Source organism: Cervus canadensis, chromosome 1, assembly GCF_019320065.1.
Source record: "Cervus canadensis isolate Bull #8, Minnesota chromosome 1, ASM1932006v1, whole genome shotgun sequence".
NCBI lineage: Eukaryota > Metazoa > Chordata > Mammalia > Artiodactyla > Cervidae > Cervus > Cervus canadensis.
Window position 1 is genome coordinate 10,535,952 of NC_057386.1, and position 26,029 is coordinate 10,561,980.

At 51.8% G+C, this 26,029-nt stretch overlaps 1 protein-coding gene across 8 annotated transcripts in view; it reads left to right on the top strand.

The window, feature by feature from the left end:
* The window catches only part of CARD14 (caspase recruitment domain family member 14), a 38,347-nt gene that overhangs the window by 10,966 nt on the left and 1,352 nt on the right, over positions 1–26,029 (top strand). Inside the window, exons 1-20 of one of the 8 annotated variants that reach the window (XM_043462616.1) lie at positions 1,559–2,098; positions 4,216–4,407; positions 6,449–6,676; positions 7,872–8,009; positions 8,928–9,253; positions 11,321–11,488; positions 12,439–12,558; positions 13,191–13,316; positions 13,788–13,943; positions 14,937–15,044; positions 15,943–16,085; positions 16,172–16,266; positions 17,897–17,957; positions 18,132–18,324; positions 19,882–20,008; positions 20,181–20,418; positions 21,461–21,524; positions 22,244–22,358; positions 23,402–23,575; positions 25,544–25,665. In XM_043462616.1, coding sequence (XP_043318551.1) covers positions 6,466–6,676; positions 7,872–8,009; positions 8,928–9,253; positions 11,321–11,488; positions 12,439–12,558; positions 13,191–13,316; positions 13,788–13,943; positions 14,937–15,044; positions 15,943–16,085; positions 16,172–16,266; positions 17,897–17,957; positions 18,132–18,324; positions 19,882–20,008; positions 20,181–20,418; positions 21,461–21,524; positions 22,244–22,358; positions 23,402–23,575; positions 25,544–25,665 — 2,685 coding nt within the window. In that variant the 5' untranslated portion in view covers positions 1,559–2,098; positions 4,216–4,407; positions 6,449–6,465. Of the gene's footprint in view, positions 1–1,558; positions 2,099–2,651; positions 4,408–5,765; positions 5,825–6,421; positions 6,677–7,871; positions 8,010–8,927; positions 9,254–11,320; positions 11,489–12,438; positions 12,559–13,190; positions 13,317–13,787; positions 13,944–14,936; positions 15,045–15,942; positions 16,086–16,171; positions 16,267–17,896; positions 17,958–18,131; positions 18,325–19,881; positions 20,009–20,180; positions 20,419–21,460; positions 21,525–22,243; positions 22,359–23,401; positions 23,576–25,543; positions 25,666–26,029 lie in introns of those variants that run through there. The other 7 variants (XM_043462606.1, XM_043462661.1, XM_043462625.1 and 4 more) reach the window with 7 other exon arrangements.

A 26,029-nucleotide genomic window follows, 5' to 3' on the forward strand; every position in this document is an offset into this window, starting at 1 on the left:
GCTTGAGGTTTAGAGAGTCCCAGAGAGGTCTGTCTTCAGCTGTTCTGGTAAGGCAGCTTGTCGCTTGAGCTGGCCCTGATTTTCCGAGATCACTTTGGTGGAAGTGGGATTCTGTGAACAGACAGTGGTTGGGAGTCCTACAATGCTATGGGCATGCGGGGGCAGGAGTGGCAGTTGAGCCAGAAGGTGCTCCCAGGACTGGAGCGTGTCACCCACTATGACCCAGCCTTGGGAAGGCTTCCAGCGAGTCCCTGTCAACAGGGCATCCACGGAGACCTGGGGATCTGGAGCTCCCAGAGTTTGAGCTGCAATCTGGAGAGGCAACCCCCCGCCCCCGGCCCCAACCCTTGGCCACTATACTGTATAATACCAGACAGCACACCAGGGTGTAATTGGCTAAAAATAGAAGTCAATATTCCATGAGCCCAAGTTTTTTGGTCACTGTCTCCTTTGAGCCAACTAATCCAGGCCATTGACTCCAATCAAAGGAGCACATTTAGGGTCATTATTCAGGGCTGGTGTATTTATTTCTCATCTGTTTTTGAACCTTCAGGCTCAGGCTCGATTTGTATTAAGATGGATATTTTATAAGAAATTTGTGGGGAAACACAAGATTTTATAAATGTGCTCCACTCTTCTTTATGAAGTGGAAGGTTAAGAAATCCTGTTTTGGGGTTAAGAAGCAGTTTCCTTCCCCATTGAGGCAGAACTGAGCCAACCAAGTCTTTCCCCATGTCCCAGCCTTTTCCAGAAATTACTTCAGCCAGCACCTGCCATCCTGGTCTGCTCCCATTCCCTCTGTGCCCGGCACACAAGGGTTGGCTCTTCCTCCTAGAACTGAGGGAAAGCAAAAGAGGGGATGCCTCTGCTAGTCTGTGATTGTTGGTCACCTGAACTGTGTCATTTTGAGAGAGAAACAGGGGGTGCCATGAAGAATCATGTTTAGGCAAGAAGTGTCCCGGGTGCTCTGGGACTGATGGGCACCTTATCTGTGATAATTTCCTTCTCTGTTTGATCAACTGAATTGATTATTTTCTGAAACAATGAGTTTATGGTTTTTATTGAACCTAGGCTCATTCTAAAAAGTTTAATCAGTTAAAAAAAACGATTTCCTAAAATTCTACCACCACAAATAGCATCAGTGAACAGCATTCCAGAATCTACCTGCTCTCTTTCTGTGTCTCTTTCTTGTTTCTCTGTTTCTGTCTGTCTCTTTGTATTTCTCTCTCCGTCTTTCTCTTTTTCTTTCTCTCCCACACATTCGAGTGCACATATGTGCACGCATGCACACACATACACACACACACACACACACACACACCCCAAATGAGAGAAGGATGGACAGATTAGATGGATGGATAAATTAAAATATAGATTGAGGGAGTGCTAGAGAGACAGACACACTGACATCATTCCAAAAACATGAGATCATGTTACACATTTTTTTAATGTGGACCATTTTTAAAGTGTCTGTTGAATTTGTTACAATATTGCTTCTGTTTTATATTTTGGTCTTTTGGCCAGGAGGCACGTGGGATCTTATCTTCCTGACCAGGAATTGAACCTGAACCTGTTGCATTAGAAGGCAAAATCCTAACCACTGAACCACCAGGGAAGTCCCCACCTGTTTTCAAAGCAAGATTGTAACTTTACTTACGTTTAAGATTATGGTTGAATTGCTAAATGCAGTATAAACGTTTCCAAGAACCATTACTTCTTTAAAAATTCCCCGCTAAAGTTAAGAGATCATGAAAACCATGACGAGGTAGAGACTTTATAAAATCTACATGCTTCTGTTGAGATGTGGTTCTGTCACTGGCAGTCCTGAGCCCCTGGGCACCACTTCATCCATTTGGGGGCTCATCTAATATTCCAACCTTTCTCAAAACTTTGGGGAGAAACTTGTTTACCTTTCCATTGTTTGCATTTTGTGGCTGCGGATTTTTGTTGTTGTTGTTCTTGTTTGTTTGTTTACATTTTTTGACTCATTTTGCGAGGCTCTCGAAGAGAGACTCTGTGAGTTTCTTCGTTCAGCACCTTTCCCATTTGGACTGGTTCTATGTGTGGACTCTGACCCGGAGCCTTTGCACTGGACATGGTGAGAACTGCAGCACTCACGAGGCTGTCATCTGAGAAGGCGCAAGGGGAAGCCCTTGCCTAGGCACCTTGGCACCCGTGTACCACAGGGGTTGACTGAGGGGAACAGGATGCTGGACTAACCCAGTGTAGGGGTGGAATGGGGGGGCTTCCCAGGTGGCGCTGGTGGTAAAGAATCTGCCAATGCTGCCAGTGCAGGAGATACAAGAGACACAGCTTTGATCTCTGGGTCAGGAAGATTCCCCGGAGGAGGGCATGGCAACCCACTCCAGTATTCTTGCCTGGGAAATCCCATGAACAGAGCAGCCTGTTGGGCTACAGACCATGGGGTCACAGTGAGTTGGACATGACTAAAGCAACTAAACATGCACACACAGGGGTGGAATGGAGGAGGCCGGCAGGAAACACAAACCGGCTGAGGGCAGAAGCACTCAGCCCTATCGGGGCCTCCGGGGCAGGGGATGGGAGCTTGGCTGGGGGTGCGGGGCTGTCAGGTGCCTCAGGCCTAGCCTCCTTTGGCCAAGCACTGGGGCTGGGCACCCGATGTATTATTGCTGCCACACCTAGTTTCCAGAAGGACAGGCAGGGCCTGAGAAAACAAAGACTATTGCCTTCTGAGGCAGGGTTGGATGGGGCTGGGAAGGACTGCTCCTGGAGTTTATCCTCTGTCCTGGGTCCTTGAGTGGTTGAACAGTTAGAAGCCTGTCCTGGCCCCAAGTCACCAGTCTGGCAGCCATGGAGAAGGTGCATCTCATTTGGCCCTCCATCTCTTGACAAGCCCACCCACCTCTAGGTGCCAAGAAGTGAATGCTTATTCCCCCAGCAACATCTAAAAGAGAACCTCACAGAAGGGCTTTGATCATCACAAGAGAATCACTTGTTTGAGATAGGAATTTAGGCATAAATTACATAATGAGGGCCTGGAGACCCCTTGATCATGCAAATCAGGGCCAGCTTCATGGATGTAACCTGTTCCTAGGACCCTGTGCTTGGTCTAATGCTCTGCTGTCACTGTCTAGAACTTCTGGAAACTTTTTAAACTAGGGGCCCATATTTTCATTTTGTACTGGGCTCTGTGGATTGCACAGCTGGTCCTGATGCAAGGTAGGTCATCCTGATTTGAAGAGCCACACCAAAGAGATGCAGACTTCTACTGGGTAGAGATCCCAGGAGCTCGCGAGCCTTCCATTCAAGTGTGTAGTTGACTGCTTGGACATGGCCGGGCACTCCAGGACTTGAGCCAGTTTCCAAATTCCCTTTGTGCGTGTGTATTTGTTTCCCAAGGCTGCCATAATAAATTACCACACCGCATGGCTTAAAATGACAGAAATGTATTTGCCCTGAGTTCTGAAGACCAGAAATCCAAAATCCAGGTGCCAGCAGGTCCAGACTCCATCTGAAGGTCTCAGGGAGAATCTGCTCAATGCCTTTTTCTGAGCCTTGGGTGTTGCTCGCAATCCTTGGTAACCCTTGGCTTCTATGCGCATTGCTCTGATCTCTGCCTTGGTTGTCACATGACTTTTCCCTGTAAGTCTGTCTCTGGATCGCTTCTCTTCTTATATGGTCACTAAGTCATAAGGGATTCAAGGCCCCACCCTGATAACTTTATCTTGATCACATCTGCCATGATTTCCAAATAAAACCACTTTCACAGGTACTGGGAGTGAGGACTTCAACATATAAAACCCTGATTCATGGACACAGTTCAACCTATAAAACCCTGATTCCTAAGCATCCATCAACTGTTCCCTGAAGAAACCAGGAATGAACCACCTAAGGGCAGGACTCCTATTCTTGGCTTGCTCCCTCTTCTTCCTCAACCAGTGAGATCCCCGCGCCCCTTTCCCACCCACAACTGTCGGCATATCCCTCCTTCTGAGTACAAGACCTAGGGGAAGGGTATCAGTGGAGTCAGGCCCCCTGGTGACAAAAACACACTGTGTGACTATTGCACCTGCGCACTCTCCTTGGTCTCCTAGGGTTCAAAGCTCGCCTTCCTTCTACAAGCCTGCTACCAAGCCCCAAGGAAGCTTTTATAGCTCCTGAGCAAATGGTAGGGATCAAAGATCTGTCGAATTGTTTCCTGGAACAGTTTGCTTTTCTCCCCCCTTGCATTAGTCTTTGGTGCCGAAACTCGAGTTTCTGTGCAAGTCATGCGACTCGAGATAGATATGAGATCATCTTAGCACGGGTTTTCAGGCTTTTCTCGCCCAGGCCCGTCCTGCCAGCACCACACCTGGCCTCAGAGGGGACCCGGGATCCCATCCCACCGCGAGGAGTGCCTGCAAAAACGAATGTGAGCAGTTTTTGGTGAGTCCTCGCTAAAGACGGGGCCCCTCGCGTGGACTGTAGGGGGCTGTCCATGGGGACAGGACCATCCAGTGACCATCTCCTTGTTTTCTTAGTTTACAAGGGTTGATTTGCTCTGGTTTTCAAGCATTTTTCATGTATAGACCTCTTCAAGAAGTATTTGAGGGATTACCCTGGTGGCCCAGTGGTTAAGACTCTGAGTTTCCAAGCAGGGGGCCAGGTTCAATCCCTGGTCGAGAAACTGAGATCCCACATGTCGTGTGGTACAGCCAAAAGCTTTTTTTAAAATACAGGTATTTGACTCCAGCTGCTCCACCTTGCCATTCCAAATGGAAAGAACCAAATCATAGGAACTCTCAGGTCTGAGAGAAACTCTCCCACCTGTGCCCAAGGTTACAGTCACTGTGGCACTATGTGTGTTGGAGAAAAAGGCAAAACGACCTAAGGTCCATCCACAGGAGCACCGACTGTGGTTTCTTAGTATAACTGAATTCAGTACACAGTTTAAAAACATATCAAGCTGCATGTATCCATTTGCTAAACCTCAAAAAACAGGCTGAGGGACTTTCTTGGCTATCCAGTGGTTAAGACTTGGGCTGTCACTGCCATGGACCCAGATCTGATCCCTGATGGGGGAACTAAGATCCCACAAGCCACGTGGTGTGGCAAAAATAAACAACAAAAAAATAAACAGACTGAGTATAGAGCCATGCCCAGCACCACACTGTTTATGGGGTTCCCGGGGGCACATGGCAAGATGCCCTGTGTTATTTTTAGACACACTCATACGCAGCACATGGTCCAGAAGTTACCTGCAGGAAGAGAGTGAGGGACAGGACCTGGAGACAACAGAACTGGGCTGTCTCTGACTGCGTGTCCTTAAAAAGGAGACCAGGTACAAAGTGTTAAGATGGGTTGAATCTGTGTGACTGGTGTATGGATATTTTATATCATTTGCAGGACTTTTTTAAGATGCTTAAAACAGGCTGCAGGTTAAAAGCATCTTAGAGTATTTAGATGGATCAGTGGGCTAGTGAATTTGTGCCAGGGCTGGAGGGAGGAGAGGGGCTCGGGTGGGGGCACTCCTGTGGAGGTGACTCATTACAAAGCCAAGTCTGGGGTGGGTTCTGTGGCTGGCAGTCTGGGCAGGGGGTCCTCTGAGGTCCTCTTAACACAAGGTCTTGTGCTTGGATGCGATTGCCTCTCCCCTTTCCCCAATCACCCTTTCATGAGATATTAACCTCACAGATATACTGTCTATTTATGCACATCTGTGCTTTATATGGGCTTCCCAGGTGGCGCTGGTGGTAAAGAACCTGCCTGTCAGAGCAAGAGACGTAAGAGACCTGGGTTCGATCCCTGGGTCAGGAAGATCCCCTGTAGGAGGAAACGGCAACCCACTCCAGTACACAGAAGAGTAAGAATTCTTGCTCAAGAATCAGTTTTTGACCCCTTGGGGGCTCTGTCACACCTGTTAAGAATTCATGTTCTAGATCCATCTGGTTTGTTTTGTTTTTTCAATGAGACAGATTTTTATTTTATTTTTTATTTATTTGGCTGCACCAGGTGTTAGCTGTAGCATGCAGGGTCTTTAGTTGTGGCATGTGGGATCTAGTCCCCTGACCAGGGATTGAACCTGGGCCCCCTGCATTGGGAGCACATAGTCTTAACCACTGAACCGCCAGGGAAACCCCCATCCATCTAGTTGGTAATGTCACCCTCATTCAGTACACCCATTCTCCAGGCCAGGGGCAGCTTCCTGAGATTTAAAGGCAAATCCAGGCTCCTGAATCCAAAAGAAACCCTGTTCTGCTTGCTCTGCTCCTGGTTGAGGAATTGACTTGATATCAACAATAAGGATGGACAGGATCCTCCTGCTGGTCATAGGACACCCGGGCCGGAGCAGGTGTCATGACCTCTCTGAATTGGTCATTTCCTCTCTACTGCTGACTTGGGGAAGAGGGTTTCGATGGAAAGACCTCCTGGACAGGAAGCTGTGTTTCTCTGACCCCAGCCCTCCGTGGCCACCCTTCCCATCCAGGGTGCTGAGGCTGGGCCATGGCGGAGCTGTGCCGCACGGATTCCTCGCTGACCTCCCTGGACGAGGAGGTGCTGTGGGAGATGATGGAGGACCACCGCTGCAGGATCGTACGCAGCATCTGCCCCAGCCGTCTCACTCCCTACCTGCGCCAGGCCAAGGTGCTAGACCAGCTGGATGAGGAGGAGGTGCTGCACAGCCCCAGGTTCAACAACTCCGCCATGAGAGTCGGTGAGGACCTGTGTCCCAGCCCACTGCAGAGCCAGCTCAGCGCAGGTGGCACTGGGAAAGCCCCTGTGAGGGGAGGGAGCGCAGGACCTTGAGGTGACCTGAGGTCAAGTCATGGGACTGGGTTAGTGCCCCAGAAATGCCACCACAAATGACCACAAACTGGGTGGCTTAAAACTGCAGAAATATCTTCTTTCACATTGTGGAGGCCAAAAGTCTAAAATTAAGGTGTCAGAAGGGCTGAACTCCTCTGAAGGCAAAACTTTTTGCCTTTTTCTGCTTCTGGTGGCCCCAGCATCCTTGGTTTGTGACTACATCACTCCAATCTCTGCTTCTATCATCACACGGCCTTCTGTCTTCTCCTCTTCTGTCTCTTATAAGAACATTTGTGATTGGATTTAAGGCCTACCTGCATAACTCAGGAGGACCTCCTCTTGAGATCCTTACCTTAATTACATCTGCAAAGCCTTTTCCGAACAAGGTCCCATTGGCAGCTTCCGAGTGGACATAACTTTGGGGGCCACAACTCAACCCACTCCAGATGTCTTTGGAGCTGATTCTGATTGTCTGACTAGCTGTGTTTATTCATTCAAAAACAGGAAAGCTTCATCATATGAAGTTGTTAGGAGAATGGAATGAGTTACTCTTTATCAGATACTCATCTCAAAGCCTGGGCCTTCAAAAACAGGCAGAAAGTGGTAGCTATCAATATGATACTATTTGTGCCTGTTGCTTTATGACCATTACATAGGGGAGAAATTAATTCAAGCTACTAATTCAAACTGAGAGTGATGGGATCTAGGTGGGCTTGGAAGGCCCGAGCCTCTCTGGGACTGGACCCTGGGGGCACTGCTATTTGCTTATTTCCTCCCACCTGCTTTGTATATGTGTGTCTGCATGTGTCCACAACACACCTGGGAGAGGTCTGGAGAGCAACGGTTATCCTTTTGAGTCTTTTATTCTCAACTCTTAGCACTTGGGTTGTAGCAGTTCCTCAATAAATATCAGCCTGACCCCTTTCGAGTCTGACCACCATCATGGAAGTAGTAAATCAACCCTGGAAAACTGCTTTGACCTCCTGATTCCTAGATGTGCAAGGATGACCCCTCCCTGCCCCACCGCCATCCTGTTATACTCTGCTTCCTTCATGGGAAGCCTACCCAGTACCTGGCTAGCTAAGACTGTTCTCTCTCCCAAGGGTACTTGTTGGATTTGCTAAAGACTCGAGGTAAGAATGGGGCCATTGCCTTGCTGGAGAGCCTGAAGTTCCACAACCCTGATGTCTACACCCTGGTCACCGGGCTGCAGCCCAGCGTGGACTTCACAAACTTCAGTGGTGAGATCTGGTGATATAACCAGGAGTGAGGCGGTGTCCCTCCTTGACTGTAGGCTGTTCCAAACTGGGCAGACATTCCTGTCCCCGTGCTCCAACCAACCCACCAGACTGTGGGGGGTGAGGAGACCCCCACACATTAACCCTAGTCGGGGTGGATAGGCAGAGCCCATGACCTTGGGTTATAAATGAAAAGCTTTGTCCCTAACTATCCAGCACCAAAAGCAGACCCCTCACAGGGGGTGGAACCTGCATCTGAGAGGCGCAGGCAAAGAGGAAGTGTGTCCTTTCCTAGAAAACCTTTACCTTGAGGTGCTTGAGGCAGAAGGGAACAGGTTCCCACTCGGTCCTGCCCAGTCCTGCCCAGCTCTGACTCTTGGGAGGGGCCGACGGCAGGAAAAAGGAGAGGAGCTGTTAAGTAAAGATTTATACCAGCCAGGTGGGAGATGAGGTCTTGTTCATTAACTGAGTCATTTTAGGCTTCTCTGGAGGAGCTGTTGAGAGATTTAGGTATTTGAAGGGGCAGGGCGACATCACTCAAAACTGTGGTTTAGAAAGTGTTTCAGCCTATTTGTCATCACAGCCCCTATTTATGGGATTCAGGGTTCTGTTATACAGATTCATGTTCTTTGTTATGTTTTCCTTAGGATGACATGAGAATGAACATCGAGCAAGGTTCAGCTGATGATGGCAGGGGATGGGGAGTTAGGTTTAAACAGCCAGGTCCTACAGGGAAGCCAAGAATGGGGACAAAAATCACCTGTCATGCTATTTATTTAACCGAAATATCTAGTCCTGTTGAGCCTGGAAGCATTTAAGGTGACCCATAGATTAGTGTGGGGGCCCTGCTTGAGAGTGTGGGCTCAGGAAGCAAGACCCTGCAGGATGAGGAGCCCCTGGCCTACCTGCCCCATCCCGCAGGGCTCATGGAGACGTCCAAGCTGACCGAGTGCCTGGCCGGGGCCATCGGGAGCCTGCAGGAGGAGCTGAGCCAGGAGAAGGGGCAGAAGGAGGCGCTGCTGCGGCAGTGCCAGCAGCTGCAGGAGCGCCTGGACCAGGCCGAGGCCCGCGCTGAGGGCCTGCGTCAGCTGGAGGCCGACCACAGCCGCATGAAGCGCGAGGTCAGCGCCCACTTCCACGAGGTGCTGAAGCTGAAGGATGAGATGCTGAGTCTCTCGCTGCACTACAGCAATGCACTGCAGGAGAAGGAGCTGGCCACCACGCGCTGCCGTGGCCTGCAGGAAGAGGTAACAGCTCGGGGCGCCCGTCCTGACCTGCTGCTCCCCACCCTGGGCCTTTGCACTTGCTGGCCTATCTCCTGGAACCCCTGCTCCCACTCCCTGCAACACCCCTGCAGGAAACTTCTCCTCCACCAGGGTCCCCCTGAATAGGCTATGTGGCCTCAAGTCCACCCTGCCTTGCAATCGCCTGGTCTGTGAAGTGCCCACCATGGGGAGCCCTCCTCCCTGTCCTATCTCTGGGGGCCTGTCTGGCTATTCTGGGTGTGGACGGAATAGTGGACCCATCTAGCCCTGCTCCCCTCTGACTTGTCAGTAACCGGGGGGACAGTGGACTTCTATTGGCTCCTCCTTTGTCTTTCTCAGCTGGTCCTGGATTCAGATGGGAGAACAGGAATGTTACTAGTGAGGTCCCCTCAGACCCCAACAGTCTTTTACTCTTATTTCTGTTGGGGATAATTATTGTATCTTCTTATTGATCAACAAGAGTTCTTTATGGAGGATAGTCATGCCTTGTCATTTTGGCATTTGCTTTTAACTATGGCATTGTTTGATTTTAGTTTTCTAAATTTTATTTAGAAAGAATTTTGAATTTACCCAATAATATACAGATAAAAATACAAATGACATCCACATAACCTTTTCTTTATCACTGTGCTCTCTTTCTCTCCCCACACGTACAACACACTTTTTCCTGAACCACTTGAGTTGAACACATCATGGCCCTTTACCCCCAAACATTTCGATGTATATTTCCTAAAAATAGGATATTCTCTTATATAATTGTGGTGCAGTTGTCAAGTTCATAAAATTACAATGATATAATCCTTTAGTCTGCTGTATGGGTTACAGTTTTATAGTTGACCTAAAGTACATTCTTTATGGCATTTTCCCTCCAGTCCAGGATCAGGTATTGTACCAAAATAGCCAAAGTACTCTTTATTGCTCCTTGAAGCTGGTAAGCAATGTGGGGTATGGGAGAGGTGTTTTGAGGCCAGCAAGCACCCCAGCTTCATGTTGACACCTCCCTCTGGACTTAGCCTGACCAGTGATTCTTGCCTGAGCACATCTTTATTCTGGTGGCTGCAAAATGATGAGCCCCATCTCCAGTGCTCCCCCTGGTGACCAGTTGGCCCTCAGCATCCTGACCGTGAGAGGGTGCCTTTCCTTTCCCTGCTTGTGCATCTGTTATTGGCACAGATGCCTGGATTCCTATTTCCAATAATCTGTAACATATTATTGTCTTTAGTTTGGTACTGAAAGTGTTCTAGATTTGGCAGTGGGAACCCCTTCAATATGCTGTGTCCTGGGACATGACATGAGGTCGAGTTTTCTTAACACTGACTTTCTTTGCATCATCACAAGATATTCCAGGATCATCTCATACCCAGCCCACCTCAGCTCCAAAGTCAGCCATTTCTTCAAGGGGCCCCAGTTCCTTTTAATGACCAAGATCTGGGCTCTAGGTGTGCTCATTGCTACTGGGGTATCTTTGCTCCTCAGACGTTTTAGCAGAGAGGACTAGGAAACATGCACATAGATACACAAGTATACATACACCTACAAATATGCATAGGCACATATGCATGCAAGTATGCATATACACATACATGCACATGTTTTAGAAATCATGAGTTCACACCCAAACCTCTAATTCCAGTAGATCCCCCGGGGTTTCTTCTTGCTGCCCCCTACTTCATCTGACATGTTTAGCGGAATGTGGAAAGCCAGAGAAGCAGGGCCATGCTGGAGGAGGCTTACTGGCCATTCATCCCTGGCTGCACTGGCTGTCAGATCCAAGAGCCAATGGCAAGGGCTCCTTTCTCTGTTCCCGGGGGCCCAGCTCAGTGATTTAACCCTACACCTCACCGGTAAGATAAAGCTAAAATGCTTTTATCATCCCACAGGGACTATTCGTTAGGTAAAACCCTTTCATGGATTTTGAAATCTTGGGAGAGGGGCCTTTTTGAGTATGAAAAGCACATCATTAAGGAGAAAGGCTGAGGACCACACCTGGCTCCTGGTCTAGTGGAGAAACAGCAGTGACTTTCTCCTCCTCCATTTCCTCCCTGGCAGCTGTATCTCATGAAGCAAGAGCTGCAGCGAGAGAAGATGTCTTCTTCCTGTGAGCGGGAATTTCGAGAGCGGTCCCTGAAGATGGCCAGTGACCTGGAGCCTGGAGACGAGGAGCTGAGCCGCCTGAAGGAGGAGAATGAGAGGCTCCGCTCCCTGACCTTCAGCCTGGTGGGTCCTGATGCCCCCAAGGTTCAACTTCCTGCCCTGGTCTCCCCTCAAGGCTCAGCTTCCTTCCCTGTGGCCACAGGCCAAGGCCAGTGGCTTCCAGACTGTGGGATTTCTGACAAGTGGTTCCACTGAGGCTAAGGTCTCGGTGAGATGAAACCTAGTGACTCATCCTCACCACCCCTTCTTACGTCTCTCCTTCCCCTTCTTTCCAGACCCCATATTCTGGCAAAATTGAAAGCTATTGCGCATGTATTCAAAAGTCTTAGCTTGTTTGCTGCTGCTATGTTGTTTTGGAGTAAATGGAGCCTGATTATAATTGATGCGATTAGCTTTAAGGTTGTGAAAGTGGGGGAAACTTTCTGCCTGCAAAATATTCTGCCATCCCGCCCAGGCAGGCACGGGGGAGTGGGGAACTGTAGGATGCAGAGAAGTTCGTGTCACCAGCACCCTGAAATTATGCAAATCATCTGTCTCTCCTCTCCGGTCCCTTTCGATCAATAAATATCTATTTTTTGAACTAGTCCTTCAATAGACATTCACAGGGTGTGGGTCCCCCGGCCTGAACTGTGCCATCGTTCATAAAAGTGAGCGTGAAGAGGGAACGCCTCACCCCTTGATATTCGCTCTCCTGGAAGCCTCTGCCTTTGGATCTATTGAGGGAGCAGGCTGAAACTGCCTAAAAGAAGGAGGCGCTATACTACCCTCAGAGGCTTTCAGCTTCCTGTATTTTGTCTCCTAGCCACGTTCACGTGGAGCTGAAATGCATGTTCCGCATTTTGATTGCTGACCTTGCCTTTTTTCCTGCCTAATGTGCAGTAATAAAGCTAAATCCATCCCCACACCTGGACTCCAAGCTTCCCGCCTCCTGTCCTGGGGACGAGATGATGGGGATGTTTCCCCGGGGCCTTCGGGGAGGTCAGGGTCCCTGGGCTGACCTCTCTTTGTACCAGGCGGAGAAGGACATTCTGGAGCAGAATCTGGACGAGGCCCTGGAGAGCAGGCAGGAGCTGGTGGACCGCATCCACTCTCTGAGGGAGCGGGCTGTGGCTGCTGAGAGACAGCGAAAGCAGGTGACGCTGTTGGGCCGTGTTTAGGGGCTGGGCTGCCTGGATGAGGAAGCAGATTCTTTAAACCACACTGAGCTTAAAACCAACTTTGCCCAAGAAATGCATTGGCCTATTCACTTATTCCTTTGTCAAACTAGACTGGGCACCAACTCAGAATCCAATGCTAAAGGCCATGTCCACTTTGTGGGGTGATGAGAAAATGGATCAGACAAACAAGCAATTAAAACACAGAGCAAAAAAAAAAAACAGAGCAATTTCCAGTTCGTGGGGGCCCCAGGGTGAGAGCCAGGGATTTATTTAGTTGCTGTAAAAGGCAAGGAGAGGATGAGAGAAAGGAGACAGTGGAAGAGAATGAGGTGGGCAGAGGGAAAATAGGTATGCCTTTTGGGACATGGAATAAACAAAACACAATTTGACATGCAGGACCCATGCATATTTTGATGACCAAATTAAAATATAATCAACACAGCAACTCTAGATGCACCTAAAATCTAGCACTTAAAAAATGAGTGTCAATTCACCTTATTTCCTCTCGAGAACCACCTCCCTCACCCCAAGGCTCCCCCACCCCCATCCTCAGCCCTACCCTCGGAGTCACTGACCTCTGTGGGCCATGTTTGTCCCCCTCCGTCCAGTACTGGGAAGAGAAGGAGCAGACCCTGCTCCAGTTCCAGAAGACCAAGGTGGACTGTGAAATCTACAAGGAGAAGATGAACGCCCTGCAGAGCCAAGTGGCCGAGCTGCAGAAGGAGCGAGACCAGGTACCCAGGAGGAATGAGGGGCTAGCCGGGGTGCCGGGCTGAGGGGCTCCGAGGACCGAAGGTGCAGTCCCCAAGGGGTCTCAGGAGGATTGGGAAGGCCACTCTGGGTGTGGCTTATTGCTAGCTAGCCAGGTCACCTGATCTCAATGGCAGCAGGTTCCAGACTCAGGGTCTCTCTCCTTGGTCCCCGGGATGTTTCTCAACTCCCTGCCACAGTTACCTGCTGCCATGCCCACTGCACATCATCTTCCCTCCTTTCATTTCTAGCAGGAGGTGTTTGTGTGAACCCCTTTCTTGGCTGTTACTGAAACGGCTCACTTTTACATGAATCATAAATGGTGGTAAGCCACAGAACGAGCTGTGTGTGCTACACACCAGGGGAGTCCAGGGCTTTCTCTGCCTGGACTCCTGCGACACAGCCTCTTTATCCTCTGGGCATCGATCTTTTCTATCTCCCATCTCGGCTCCCAGGCCTACTCGGCGAGGGATGGAGCCCAGATGGAGATTTCTCAGAACCTGACCGAGAAGGACGCCCTCCGCAGGAAGGTGTTTGAGCTGACGGACCAGGTTTGCGAGCTGCGCCAGCAGGTCCAGCGGCTGCAGGCGCAGGCCGAGTCATCACCAGGGGTGAGTGCTGCTGGGGGGAAGATGCAGGGTGTCGGGGCAGACATGAGCCAGCCACGCAGGCCCACTGGCACCACCGGATTCAGCTCTGTCCATGATGCTGGCTCCTGTGAGCAGACTGTGTCGTGTGATCAAAGGTTGACGGTGCCCAGTTGGGCAGGCTGAGTCTGTTTCTGCATCCCTTTTTATGCTAATACTATGCAAGTCACAGAAGGGTTAGCTTGGTGGAAGGTTCTGGAACCTGGACTGTGTGGCGCTCAGTGAAGAAAGCAAGCATACGAAGCTGTGCAGGTAGTCACTTGGTCTAGTGGGTGACGTCTTCCTGGGAAGCTTGCAAGTAAACTACCTGAGAGCTGAGTGATAGAAACCAAGGAAGCTGCATTCTCAAAGAACTAAAATTACTGTAAAACCTCTAATTATGGTCTCGCCAGCAGTTCCAGCTCCAGACACCCTGGTGTCCCTTCACCTCTTCAGAGGTGCCCAGGGACACCTGGGAGGCACAGCCAGACCCTCACCTCCCTAAGCAGGGGTCCCAGCCCTTCTTCCCTCCCCTACTCAGCGCCACATCAAATATGTTTAAAAAAATATATGTATGCATGGAAAAGAGACTGACAGACAGACAGCAAATGCTTGCTGCTCTATTTCTGAGTGTGGGAGGATGGGTCAATTTTACTTTCATCTCTAACTGGACTATTCCTCCCCACCAATATATACATATAGTATCTATTATTTGTATAACCAGGAGAGAATAACATGTATTATCCAAAGGGGATAAAATGCAGTCACCAAGCTGGTTGCTGCATGTCCCATTGGTGGCCAGCTCCCACAGTGCCAGGTGTCCCAGGTTGGGAGAAGGGGACATAAATGTTTTGCCTTGAAGCCCAGGAAAGGAAACCACTCAGGAAACTGGAGATACAGGGGTTGTGACTCGGTAGAAACTCCAAGAGCAACCTAGGATATTCCCTAAATTAACCAGCCTGTCTGGGTCTTTGGCAGCCCAAGCAGGAGGCGGGGGTCAGGGAGCCCTGTCCGAAGGGGAAGCAGCGGCTGGTGCGCATGTTTGCCCTCTGCCCGCGGGACGACAGTGACGGCAGCTCCTCTGAGGTACGGCCAGTGCCTCCACCACTGCTGGGGCCGGACCAGACCTCGTCTATCGGGACAGAAGAGGGTCTGGCATGTAGGAGATGCTTAAAGATGCTAAAGAAATGCTTATCAAGTGAACAGGGGAGCTACACCTGGATCTACACATTTCACCTGCATCCTCCAGTTCCACGCTTTGCATCTTGCATGTTTCCACCCCGTCAGCACATAACCCTCCCTAGCCAGTAACTTAGCCTCTCTGGCCTCAGTTGCTTTATATGTAAAGTGGGGCAGTACGTGTGCTCAGATGCTCAGTCACATCTGACTCTTTGTGACCCGCATGGACTGTAGCCCACCAGACTCCTCTGTCTATGGGATTCTCCAGGCAAGAATACTGGAATGGGTTGCCATTTCCTTCTCCAGGGGATCTTCCCGACCCAGGGATCAAACCTGGGTCTGCATTGCAGGCAAATTACTTACCACTAGCACCACCTGGGACACCCCAAAGTGGGACAATGCTACCCACCAGATAGATTTATCATTAAGAACTAAAGGATACAGGTGACTTCCTTGGTGGTCCAGTGGTTAAGATTCTGCATTTCCACTGCAGGGGGGCGTGGACTCAATCCCTAGTCAGGGACTAAGATCCCATATGTGGAAGGGTGGCCAAAAGCTTAAAAAAGAAAGAACTAAGCAACGTAAAATCTAGAAGTAGCTAATAGAATACCCAACACATAGTAGGTGCTCAATTAATGTGGCTTGGCTCTTTGCTCCTCTCTCCCCTCCTCTTGCCTCCTCTACCCTGTCAGTGGGAGGCTGTGGCTTATTATCATTACACTCTACACAGTAGAGGCAGCAGGGGCAGGGTCCTGAGGGATCCCCATGAGAGCCCCGTGGTGACTTCTGCTGTGTCCTCCCCCAGTCTCAGCTCTGGTCTGACCTGAGCGCCACGTCCAGCCGAGAGCTGGTGGACAGCTTCCGCTCCAGCAGCCCTGCGCCTCCCAGCCAGCAATCCCTATGCAAGCGGGCCACAGAGGGCTTCTGGGAAGACTCCTGGCCTTCCAGGTAGAGTGGGGCTGGGGACAGGGTCAGGTGGCTCCACTGCCCTTAGCTCCCTGGGACATTGACTTCCATCTTCTTATGCTTTGTAGCAGCTGCCCAGAAATCCTGGAAGTGGATCAGGGAGGTTCCCTGGGTGCTAAGAAGAGCAATGCAGACTTGGATTTTGAGATTGTAGACCGGGCAGGTGAGTGTACCCCCAAACCTCTGCAGCCACCCCACCAGCCCTGGCTGGGCTGGCAGAGACAGGAAGGAAAAGACAGGGATCTTCAGGGAGGCAGGTGAGACACCCCAGGGGAGGGGCAGAGAGGAGTGAACCTGACTGCTGCCCTGACCTGAGCCTCTGGGAAAATCCAGACAGCCTGGCAGTTCAAACCAGTGTCCAGATGTGCTGTATTTACTGAGTGTCCTTTTGTTTTTACCTCGAGGCTAAAGGAGTTGCGTTCACCTCCACGTCCAGCTCAGCATAAAGTTCAGATATCTCCAGACACACACGTCCTCTCTCTGTCCCTCCCTGCTCTGACCACGGACACTTGGGCCTCCCAGTGATACTAGAGGGCAGCCGGCTTCCATCCTCACTGCTCCTCGCTGAGGTGCCTGCTGGGAACATTTCTGCCGCATGCTGGCACCTGAGACATTCCCATTTCTCCTGTGGCTTATTCCTCATATTTGTCACTTAACTGGTCCTGTCTCCTTCTCAAGGCACAGGCCCCTCACGGACAGCCTCCTTACCTTGCCCCCCCCTCCCCGGTCTTGGGCCTTGCACAGAGCAGGAGCTTAGCATCTTGTCTGAATTTCACCTCACGTCCACCAGGGAGTGCGTGTATCCCCACGCTGTCACCTGGCAGCCCCTTTAGGACTGATGGCCTCGGGCTTTCTGTGGGTCACATGACCAGAAACCTTGCCTCTAACAAATTCATTGCCATTTTTATTTATAACGGAGGCTCCACCCCAGATGTAACCAACCTGGATGTGAGATCACAAACAGGATGAGTCAATGCTCTTTTTTTCCCTTTTGTCATGATTGTGCATCAAGTCCTGGTTTATTTACTTTTGACCTCAAATACATTGAGAGTATTTTGACCTCAAATACATTGAGAGTATAATTTCACTTGGCTTTGAATGTGAGCATGAATGTATGTTTATCTGTGAGCTGGGCACAGGTTGTCTGCAACTGGTGACCACTAGCTGTCTGAGAGCCCTCTGGTTCTCTGAGTAGCTCAGGAGGCGAGAAGGGCAACCTTACCTGCAGGGAGGCTGACACCTGGGCTGGGGGCAGCCCATCTGCCTCACAGGCTACTAAAATATAGGCCTTGGGGAGACTCTGAGGACATCCAGCCCTGCAGATTGCCAACTCAGAGTCCTGCTGTGGCCAGCTGGGCAGCAGGGTGACCCGGGAGACAGAGGCAGCCGATGACCAGTGCCAGCGGTGGCTGTCGCACAGAAATACAGGCCCAGAGTTATGCCAGATTTGATTTCTCAAGTGAAGACAGAAATCCAGATTCCAGATTCCCTATTTTGTAAAATGCTAGCAACTCAAACACTGCAAAAGGACACAATGTAGATTAAACCCTGACAAATGCAGCTCCCCACCAGCCTCTCCTATTTTAGCAGAGGTGAATCAAGGTTCTGGGCATCAAGGAAGGGAGGGGCGAGAGAAGGTTCAGCTTCAGCAAAACACACAACAAACAGGGGGGTGCCTGCGGCAGGGGCAAGGGTGGCACTGAGGTTGCACGGGTGAGCCAAAACTCCTTCAGAAGTGGGGTGACCTTGAGGGCTGGCCCAGCTCCATACCTGAGCCACTGGCTTCCTTCTAGACCTCCCTGAATCTGAGAACAGCCTGCTGCCGTCTTCTGGGGACCTCTATCTCTCCACCAGGTGAGCAGAGGGCTGGGGCCAGCAGGTGGCAGAGCAGAGTGAGGACTGTGTCCTCACTGTCAGCCTGTTTGAGGCCTGGGAAGAATTCTAGAATGTTGGGACTAGAGGGGACCCAGGGGGAGACCCAAGCTCCTGCTCTAGGACGCCTGAGCTCCGGCCCCTCCCTTCCTGCAGCTGCTTCCCAGTGAGGCGGAGGCCGGCCCGCAAGATCCTGAGCCAGGTCACGGCGCTGGCCTTCCAGGGGGGTGCGCTGCTGGAGCAGATAAGCGTTATTGGCGGGAACCTCACGGGCATCTTCATTCATCGGGTCACCCCGGGCTCTGCAGCAGATGAGATGGCTTTGCGCCCCGGCACCCAGATTGTCATGGTGAGTGTGGCATCAGCCCCTCAAGCCCCCAGCATCCTCTTGAGAGTGGGGTCAGCGTGAGGGGCAGGTAACCCAGGCAGCCATGGATTCAACTTGACAAAAATGGATTATTGGATTGGTCCATACTCTTCTCTTGGGCTGACATAAAACAGAGTAACACAATGACTAGAGAGTCCTGGTGACTGTCATCAAAACCCTGCGCCCTTCTCCACCCTGACATCCTTGAACTCGAGGGTGACCTACAAGCTGTTGAAGGCTGGACTATGCACCAGCTGAGCGGGCTTTGGGGATGAAGCAATCTTGGCCCCAGAATCTTCTGATAGAGATTACATAAGATTCTGATGTGGGCTTTTTTTTTTTTAAATTGTAATAATCTTACTGATACTTCATGTGTATGTATTAAAGTACACATAATAAAATTCACCATTTTAACCCTTGGGGACATTAAAAAAATTTTTTTACTATAAAATATCCATTAAACTGCAGAAAACAAAAATGTACAACCTAATTATTATTAAGTGAACATATGGACAGGGAGGTCACTTTGATGTTACCTAAAAGCATCACTGATTCAATGGACATGAACTTGGGCAAACTCCGGGAGATGGTGAGGGATACCAAAGCCCAGCGTGCTGTAGTCCATAGGGTAACAAAGAGTCAGACACGACTTGGCGACTGAACAGCAGCAACAACAAAAGCAGAATTATTAAGCATCAGGCCTTTTAAGATTAGCAAGAAATTTGAAAAACAGGCATCACCAATTCCTCCCAGGGTAGGGGGGTGTAGGGGGGATGTAGGGCTGAGAAGGGGAGGGAGGGGCTGCACCCTCAATCAGGATTCCATGGACCCCACGGCTTCTCCCCACTGTCCATGGGCTGAGCTGAGTTCTCCTCTGTCTCGAATGATCACACACAGAGTTCCTGACGTAAGCATCAGCCCACCCAACACAAAAGCCGTTCGTCACACTTCTGACAGTCCTGGTGAGATTTGCAATTGTCAGCTCACATTGTGGTTAAAGCAACAGATCCCCTTTATGAGACAGTCCTGATACTCGAATGGGGCCAGTTCCATTCTAACAGCATTGAAAACATCTCTGTTTTTCTCATTATAAACATGTCTATTCTCCTAAACCAAAACAACACCGAGAACAAATGAGTGGATAAGAGCCCTGTGGATTTCACAGCTGGGGAAGGGGTGACATGAGGGGTGCCCTGGCATCTGGTGGGTGGAGGTCAGAGAAGGTACAAAACATCCTGCAGGGCCCAGGACGGCCCCAAACATCAATAGTCCCAAGCTGAGGACTCTGTTCCAGAATGCTCTAGAATGGAGCATGTTGGAGACCGGAAACTTGGCACCCAGTGGCAATCTAAGTACCTGATCCGGGGTGGGAATGTGTTTAGCTTGGGGACCCTGCATCAGGGTGTCCTGACACAGGGCTCTGATGGGGGCGGATGGGTGTCTGGGAAGCAGTGAGTCTCCTGCAGGGCACATGCCTGCACTCAGACCGCAGCTGCAAAAGCCTGGTCAACAGAAGTAACCCTCATGATCTTCCATCAGGTGGATTACGAGGCAACCGAGCCCTCGTCCAAGGCCGTCCTGGAGGGCATGACCCTGGAGCGGGCCGTCGGACTTCTCCGGAGGGTGAATGGCTTCTGCTGTCTGTCAGTGAAGGTCAACATGGAGGGTACACACTCCCCTATCCACTCCACCCTCCCCCAGAGGCCACCGACGCCAACACTCCTAGCCCACTGCAGAGCCAGGCTGCGCCCCGAGTCCACAGTGGCCCCCAAAGCAGAACCATCCTCACGGGGCATCACGGCTCTGGGCTTACCTGTCCCCATGTCCTCTTTGATCAGGTTATAAGAAGCTGGTCCAGGACCTGGAGGCCAAAGTGGCCACGTCAGGGGACTCCTTCTACATCCGGGTCAATCTGGCCCTGGAGGGGCGGGCAGAGGGAGAGCTTCAGGTGCGCTGCAACGACATCCTGCACATCACAGACACCCTGTTCCAGGGCAGCAGCTGCTGGCACGCCCACCGCGTTGGCCCCTACAGCACCAAGGGCACGGAGCATGGCACCATCCCCAACTACACACGGTGAGCAGTCGTCCTGGGCTCCCACCCCCGAGAGAGAGCCCGGGGACCTGCCCGGGGGAGGGAGGGGACACTGCCTGGTCTTGCTTAGCCAGGAGGTCCCCTCCTGCCCAGGAGAAACAGCCTTCCCAAGGCTCTCTTCACTGCCCAGGGATATGGGGTGGGGCACCTCCAAGAAGTGGAATCTCCAATGTGCGACCCACCAGGTTTACTGCTTAGATGGGCTTCCTTTGTGAAAAGGGATGGACCTGAGTCCTAGAGCATTCTAGGGTATGTGGGACCAGTTTCTCATCCTCAGCACTGTGGACGTTTGGGGCTGGCTCATCGTTTGTCGCTGGGGGCCGTCCTGGGCACTTCGGAATGCTGACCAGCATCTCAGCCTCCACACACTGGATGCAAGTAGTGCCCCTGGCCCCCTGCCAGTGGTGACAACCTAAAAGCTCTCCAGACATTGCCAGTGTGCCCTGGGGGAAGGTGACCCATCGTGCAGATGTGTCCAGGACTGTCGGAAAGCCCCATGTCCTGGGGAACCCCCTCAGTCCCGGGCCAACTGGGACAGCCAGTCACCCTCCCTGGGGTGAGCGACAGTACCGCTGCTCAGAATCACGTTCTATAATAGATCAACCATAAGGCACCAAGCAGGGTGTCTCGTCCGGCTGATCTCAAGCCTCACTGCAAATTCTGCCATGTGGAGATCAGACTCAGCGGATGCAGGGAGAGGCCTGAGACCCTGCATTTCCAGGCCCTCTCTGGGTGAGGCCAGGCTGAAATCCTCAGGCCACACTGGGACTAGTGAGGTCCTGGAGTGGTGGCCTCCACCCCGCTCAGACTGTGTTGCCTGGACCCTCCCTCAGAACAATTCAGTTAGCATCTCCAGGGGTGGGCTGGGGCTCTGCAGGTGTTTAAGAACCCCAGGGGACTACAGGGCTGCTGCGGTGAAGGACCGTGGTGGGGGCAGGGGGGTGTCCCAGAGCACTGTGCAGGGGCCCACCTCTCCCATCCAGCCCTCCCTGCAGCTGGGCTGGGGTCGTTCTCCCCCTCACAGGGCTCAGCAGCTGCTCATCGCCCTCCTCCAGGACATGGCTCATCAGAGCACCATGACCCGCAAGGTGAGGTGGGGTGCTCACCCGGTCAGTCCAGGTCCTAGACATGGGGTCCCACTCGGGTGGGCTCTGCCTCTCCCCCCGCTGGCCTTCTTCTCTCCCAACTCACATCATCCTGAGGGAGGGGCCCAGTCAATCCCTCCTTCCACCCCCAAAATCACAGCCCTACCTGGGGTGGGCTGGAAAACTGTGGGCACTGACTGAGGGTCCCATGTGGAGAGAGTAGGCTGCTGACCTGAGGTGGGGTGACTTGGTGTGTCTCTTACTGCGCGGTCCAAACCTTCACTTGGGTCTGTGTACTGCCTAGCCTGCAAGATCTATTGTGTGCAGATATATCGTGTATGCTCCCTGCCTGTTACTTCCAGGTTACCCCATTTGCCCGCCATGTGCACCCCATTCTTATTCTCCACTGAGGCTGGGCACCATTAAGTTGCCCCGACATAGAACACTCAGCTGCCCCTGAGCAAGGCACTTGGGCAGCCCCCAGGATTGTCGCAGGGCTAGGCTGGGAGGGCCCTACTCTTCCTTCCTGCCTCCCACTCCCTGCCCTCTCTAAGGAGGGCTAAGCCTGAGGACCCTCTTTGGCCACCCTTCATCTCCCATCCCCTGTCATGGGGCCTGGGCCTCCTGACTGTTCAGTGGGCACAGCCTGGGGCCAGAGATCACCCTGGATTTGGCTGAGGCAGGCCCCCAGTACTGTATGACGTTCCTTCTACCTCATCCAGCAGCCTTCTGGGGGAGCCCAGAAGTTGGTCCGCATTGTCAGTATGGACAGAACCAAGGCCAGCCCTCTGTGGTCAAGCTTTGAAGGAAGCCAGTCGGACCCGAGCCGGGTAGAAGGTGAGGCAGGTGGGGCTGGTGGAGGGTCTTCAGGGGCCGCAGTGGTTGGGCAGCTTGGTCAGGATAACACCATTCATCTAGGCCAGAATGTGTTTTAAGAATCATAATTGATGTCTATGTGCCCTTCTGGAAAGCAATTGGTATACACCCTTAGTGACCTTTAACTGATGCTCCTACTTCTGTAATCTACCCCAATGAGATGGTCCAAAACCACTGGTACAGTCATCTGAACAGCAGTCCTTTTAAATAGTAAAGTCTAAACACTCTCCAAATGCCCAGCACTCCACAAACCAATGGGCCCTCAGATGGCTGCTGTTTTTAAAAGCCCCAGGGAATATAGTGGCTGGGGTGGGGGGCAGTGGCTGTGACAGAGGCCAGCACAGCACAGATCCCTGTGCAGGTAAAACTGTGACGAGATAAGCAGAAGTTAATTTAGAGAAAGGTAAATCATTCTGAGTTTATTTTCTTCTTGAAAAGTGCTTTGAGTGCCTGTGTCCTTAGTCACTTCAGTCGTGTCTGACTCTTTGCGACTCTATGGCCCCCAGGCTCCTCTGTCCATGGGATTCTCCAGGCAAGGAAAACTGGAGTGGGTTGCCATGCCCTCTTCCAGGGGTTCCTCCCAACCCAACCCGAATCTAATATTACCGAAATGACCAGGAGAGGAGATCAGGGACCAGGGAGGGAGGGAAGGACTGGGATCATGTGTCCCCGAGGATGAGGCTAAGGAAGAAGACACAGGAAGCTTCCAGACTGTTTGGGAGGATAAACTCAGGTTTTCTATCTTCCCTGTGAGTCAAACGGGGAAAAGAGTTTAAGCTGTAGTCTATAAAGGTGATCCTAGAGAAGCAGGACACCTAATCAGCAAGTACAAAGAGACCAGCCAGGACAGGTGTGGAGGCCGTGGTGCGTCATGCAGGAGCCCAGTGTGCCCGTGTTACTGCAGGGGCCAGGCTGCAGCAGCGAGCAAAACAGACAGGCCGTCCTGGGGGCAGGGGCTGCTGCAGCCCGGCGCCCGGCCCACTCACGGCTCCTTCCTCCCACAGACCCCTCCACTGTGTGCTTTTGGACTGAGAGCTGCTTCACCCTGGTGCCCTACACCCTGGTGCACCCCCACAGGCCCAGCCGGCCCCGGCCCGTGCTCTTCGTGCCCAGGGTGGTCGGGAAGATCCTGATTGAGAAGCTGTGCCTCTTCCAAGGGTTTAAGAAATGCCCAGCAGGTACGCTCTCACCTGGGAGTCCCACCTAACTGTCAGGTGGCGGGGCGAGGCCTTGGCAGAACGCTGTATCTGCTTTCAAGGGGGTAGATGACAGAGGAGTGGTCCTGGAGCTGCCTAAACAAAGGACCACAAACCAGGGGGCTTAAAATAGCAGAGATGCATTCTCTTAGTGTTCTGAAGGATGGAAGTCTGAAGTTGTCTCCACAGCCTGCCCTTTCTCCAAAGGCTGCGGTGGGGGGCATCCTTCCTGTCTCTCCCTGCTCTGGTGGCTGATGGTGGCTTGTGACTATAACACTCTGATCTCTGCCTCCTCATCTGTGTGTCCCTCTGCCTTCACATTACTTTCTTACGAGGAGCCAGTCATTGGATTTCAGACCACCCTACTCCAGTACAACCTCCTCTTAACTAACAGCATCTATAAAGATCTTATTTCCAAATAAGGTGAAAATCTGAGGTTTCAGATGAACATGGATTTGGGATGGGGGAGGGGTGGGGCAAAGCGCAGTTCTGCTGGCAGCTTGGTTTGTACTCCACGGAGTCATACAACCAAAGGGCTCCATCCACCTGCCCAAAGCCACTCAATGTAGAGCCATGGAGATGAACTGGCCAGTGGGAATCCTGGGTCCCCGTGGCCCTGCTCTGCAGGAGAGGTGGCTCAGCTGGCTGGAGGGCAGGTGTTGGCTCCTTGGCACTTTCCTCCATCCACCATTCCTGGTTGGTGACTGCCCCAGAGAGTCGGGCTACAACGTGAGGGTGAACAGGGCCCTGTCCTTCTCTCCTGGAGTTCGCAGAGGGGACAGAGGGGAGCAAGTGTGGTTCCTGCAGTGAGCACCTACTGTGTGCCAGGCTCTGTGCAGAGGGTTACAGGCCCCGGGTGTCTAGTCTGCGCCTCTGGAGACAGACACCTAAGCATGTGGCAGGCTGACTTGTCTAAGCTCCACAAGTGGCCCAGAGGGGAATTCTTTGGAGAGGGGTAGGAGTGAGGGTGGGGATGACAGGCAGGAGTTTGTGAGCAGAACAAGGCAGTCCAGGCTGAGAAGCAGAATGTGCCAAGTACTGAGGTAGGACGGGGAGGAGGCAGTGGGTGCCTGGAAGTGCTGCGGGCTAAGGGATGGGATCAGGCCTGATCTTTGAATGCCTGTTTTGAAAGCAGAATAGAAGACAGACTGGAGAGACTAAAGACCACTGGAACCCTCAGGGCCAGAGGGAAAGCAAAGCCACAGCAGGGAAGAGAGGGTAGTCCCAAGAGCTGTCTGCAGGGTCTGGTGGTGCTCCGGAGGGTGGAAGCTAGCAGGATGGCACATGCGGTTCTCACTTGGGAGTGTGGGTGCTATTCAGGAAGAAGGGAAAAGTAGGGGTGTGTTCTAACATGTTTATACAGGGCAGGAGTTCTCAGCCTGGGCATGACATTCGGGGTCCTTCTCTGTTGTGGGCTGTCCTGTGCATCGCAGATGGGTAACATACCCAGGCCTCAACCCACTCGATGCCAGGAGCAGAGCCCCTCCCCCAAAGCTGTGACAGTCAGAAATGTCTCCAGACATTGCCAAGTGTCCCTTGGGGGAGAAATTGCCCCGGGTTGAGAATGACTGATTTAAGGGCTTGAAGGGATTTCTGGGTGTAAGAAGTTGCATGTGTAAGTTTGGGGCTTGGGAAGTGATGGTAAAGGGGTTTATCTACATCTGTCCATCCTTCCTTCTTTCCCTCCATCCTTCCTTCCACCCAACCTTCCATCCATTCACCCACATCCTGGCATTGACTGGGCACCCGCTGTGTCTGAGTTCAGGGTGAATGTGCAGGGCACAGACTCCTCCAAGCAGAGAGAGCAGGGTCAGGTTTATAAAGAGGAAACCCTAGCAAGAGCTAGGAAACCCTAGGGCTCACAGGGGTCTGCGGGGGTGGGGGGTGTTCAGCACGGGCTCTTCAGGGAGCAGCTGGGTGTGTGACATCCCCATCAACTGTCACCTTCAGAGTACTTGAGCCAGGAGGAGTATGACACCTCCAGCCAGAGAGGGGACATCATCCAGGAGAGAGAGGCATCTGGTGGCCTCTACTGTGTCACCCGCAGAGCAGTCGAGTCCCTCATGGGAAAGGTAAGGGGTGGGGTGGGGGCTGGGAGGAACTCCATCTCCAGAGGAGGGCGGGGGGAGAAGGCAGGAAGTGCCAACCTCCAGGGCCCCCTGGAGCACCCGGGATTGGTGCCTAGCTCATCTCTGGCTCCATCACAGAAAGATCAAACCATTTCTGCCATGTGGGGTCCACATGACCTTGAGTAAGACTTAACTTCCCTGAACCTGTTTCCTCGACACAGGAGATGTTTAATAAACATTTGTTAAGTGAATGAATAAAATGGAGATAATACTCCATGTTTTAAGGCTTAGACAAATATATGAAAAGCTCACTGAGAATGATAAAATTTTCTGTTGATACAAAGCAGTTAGGAACAGCTGTGAACCA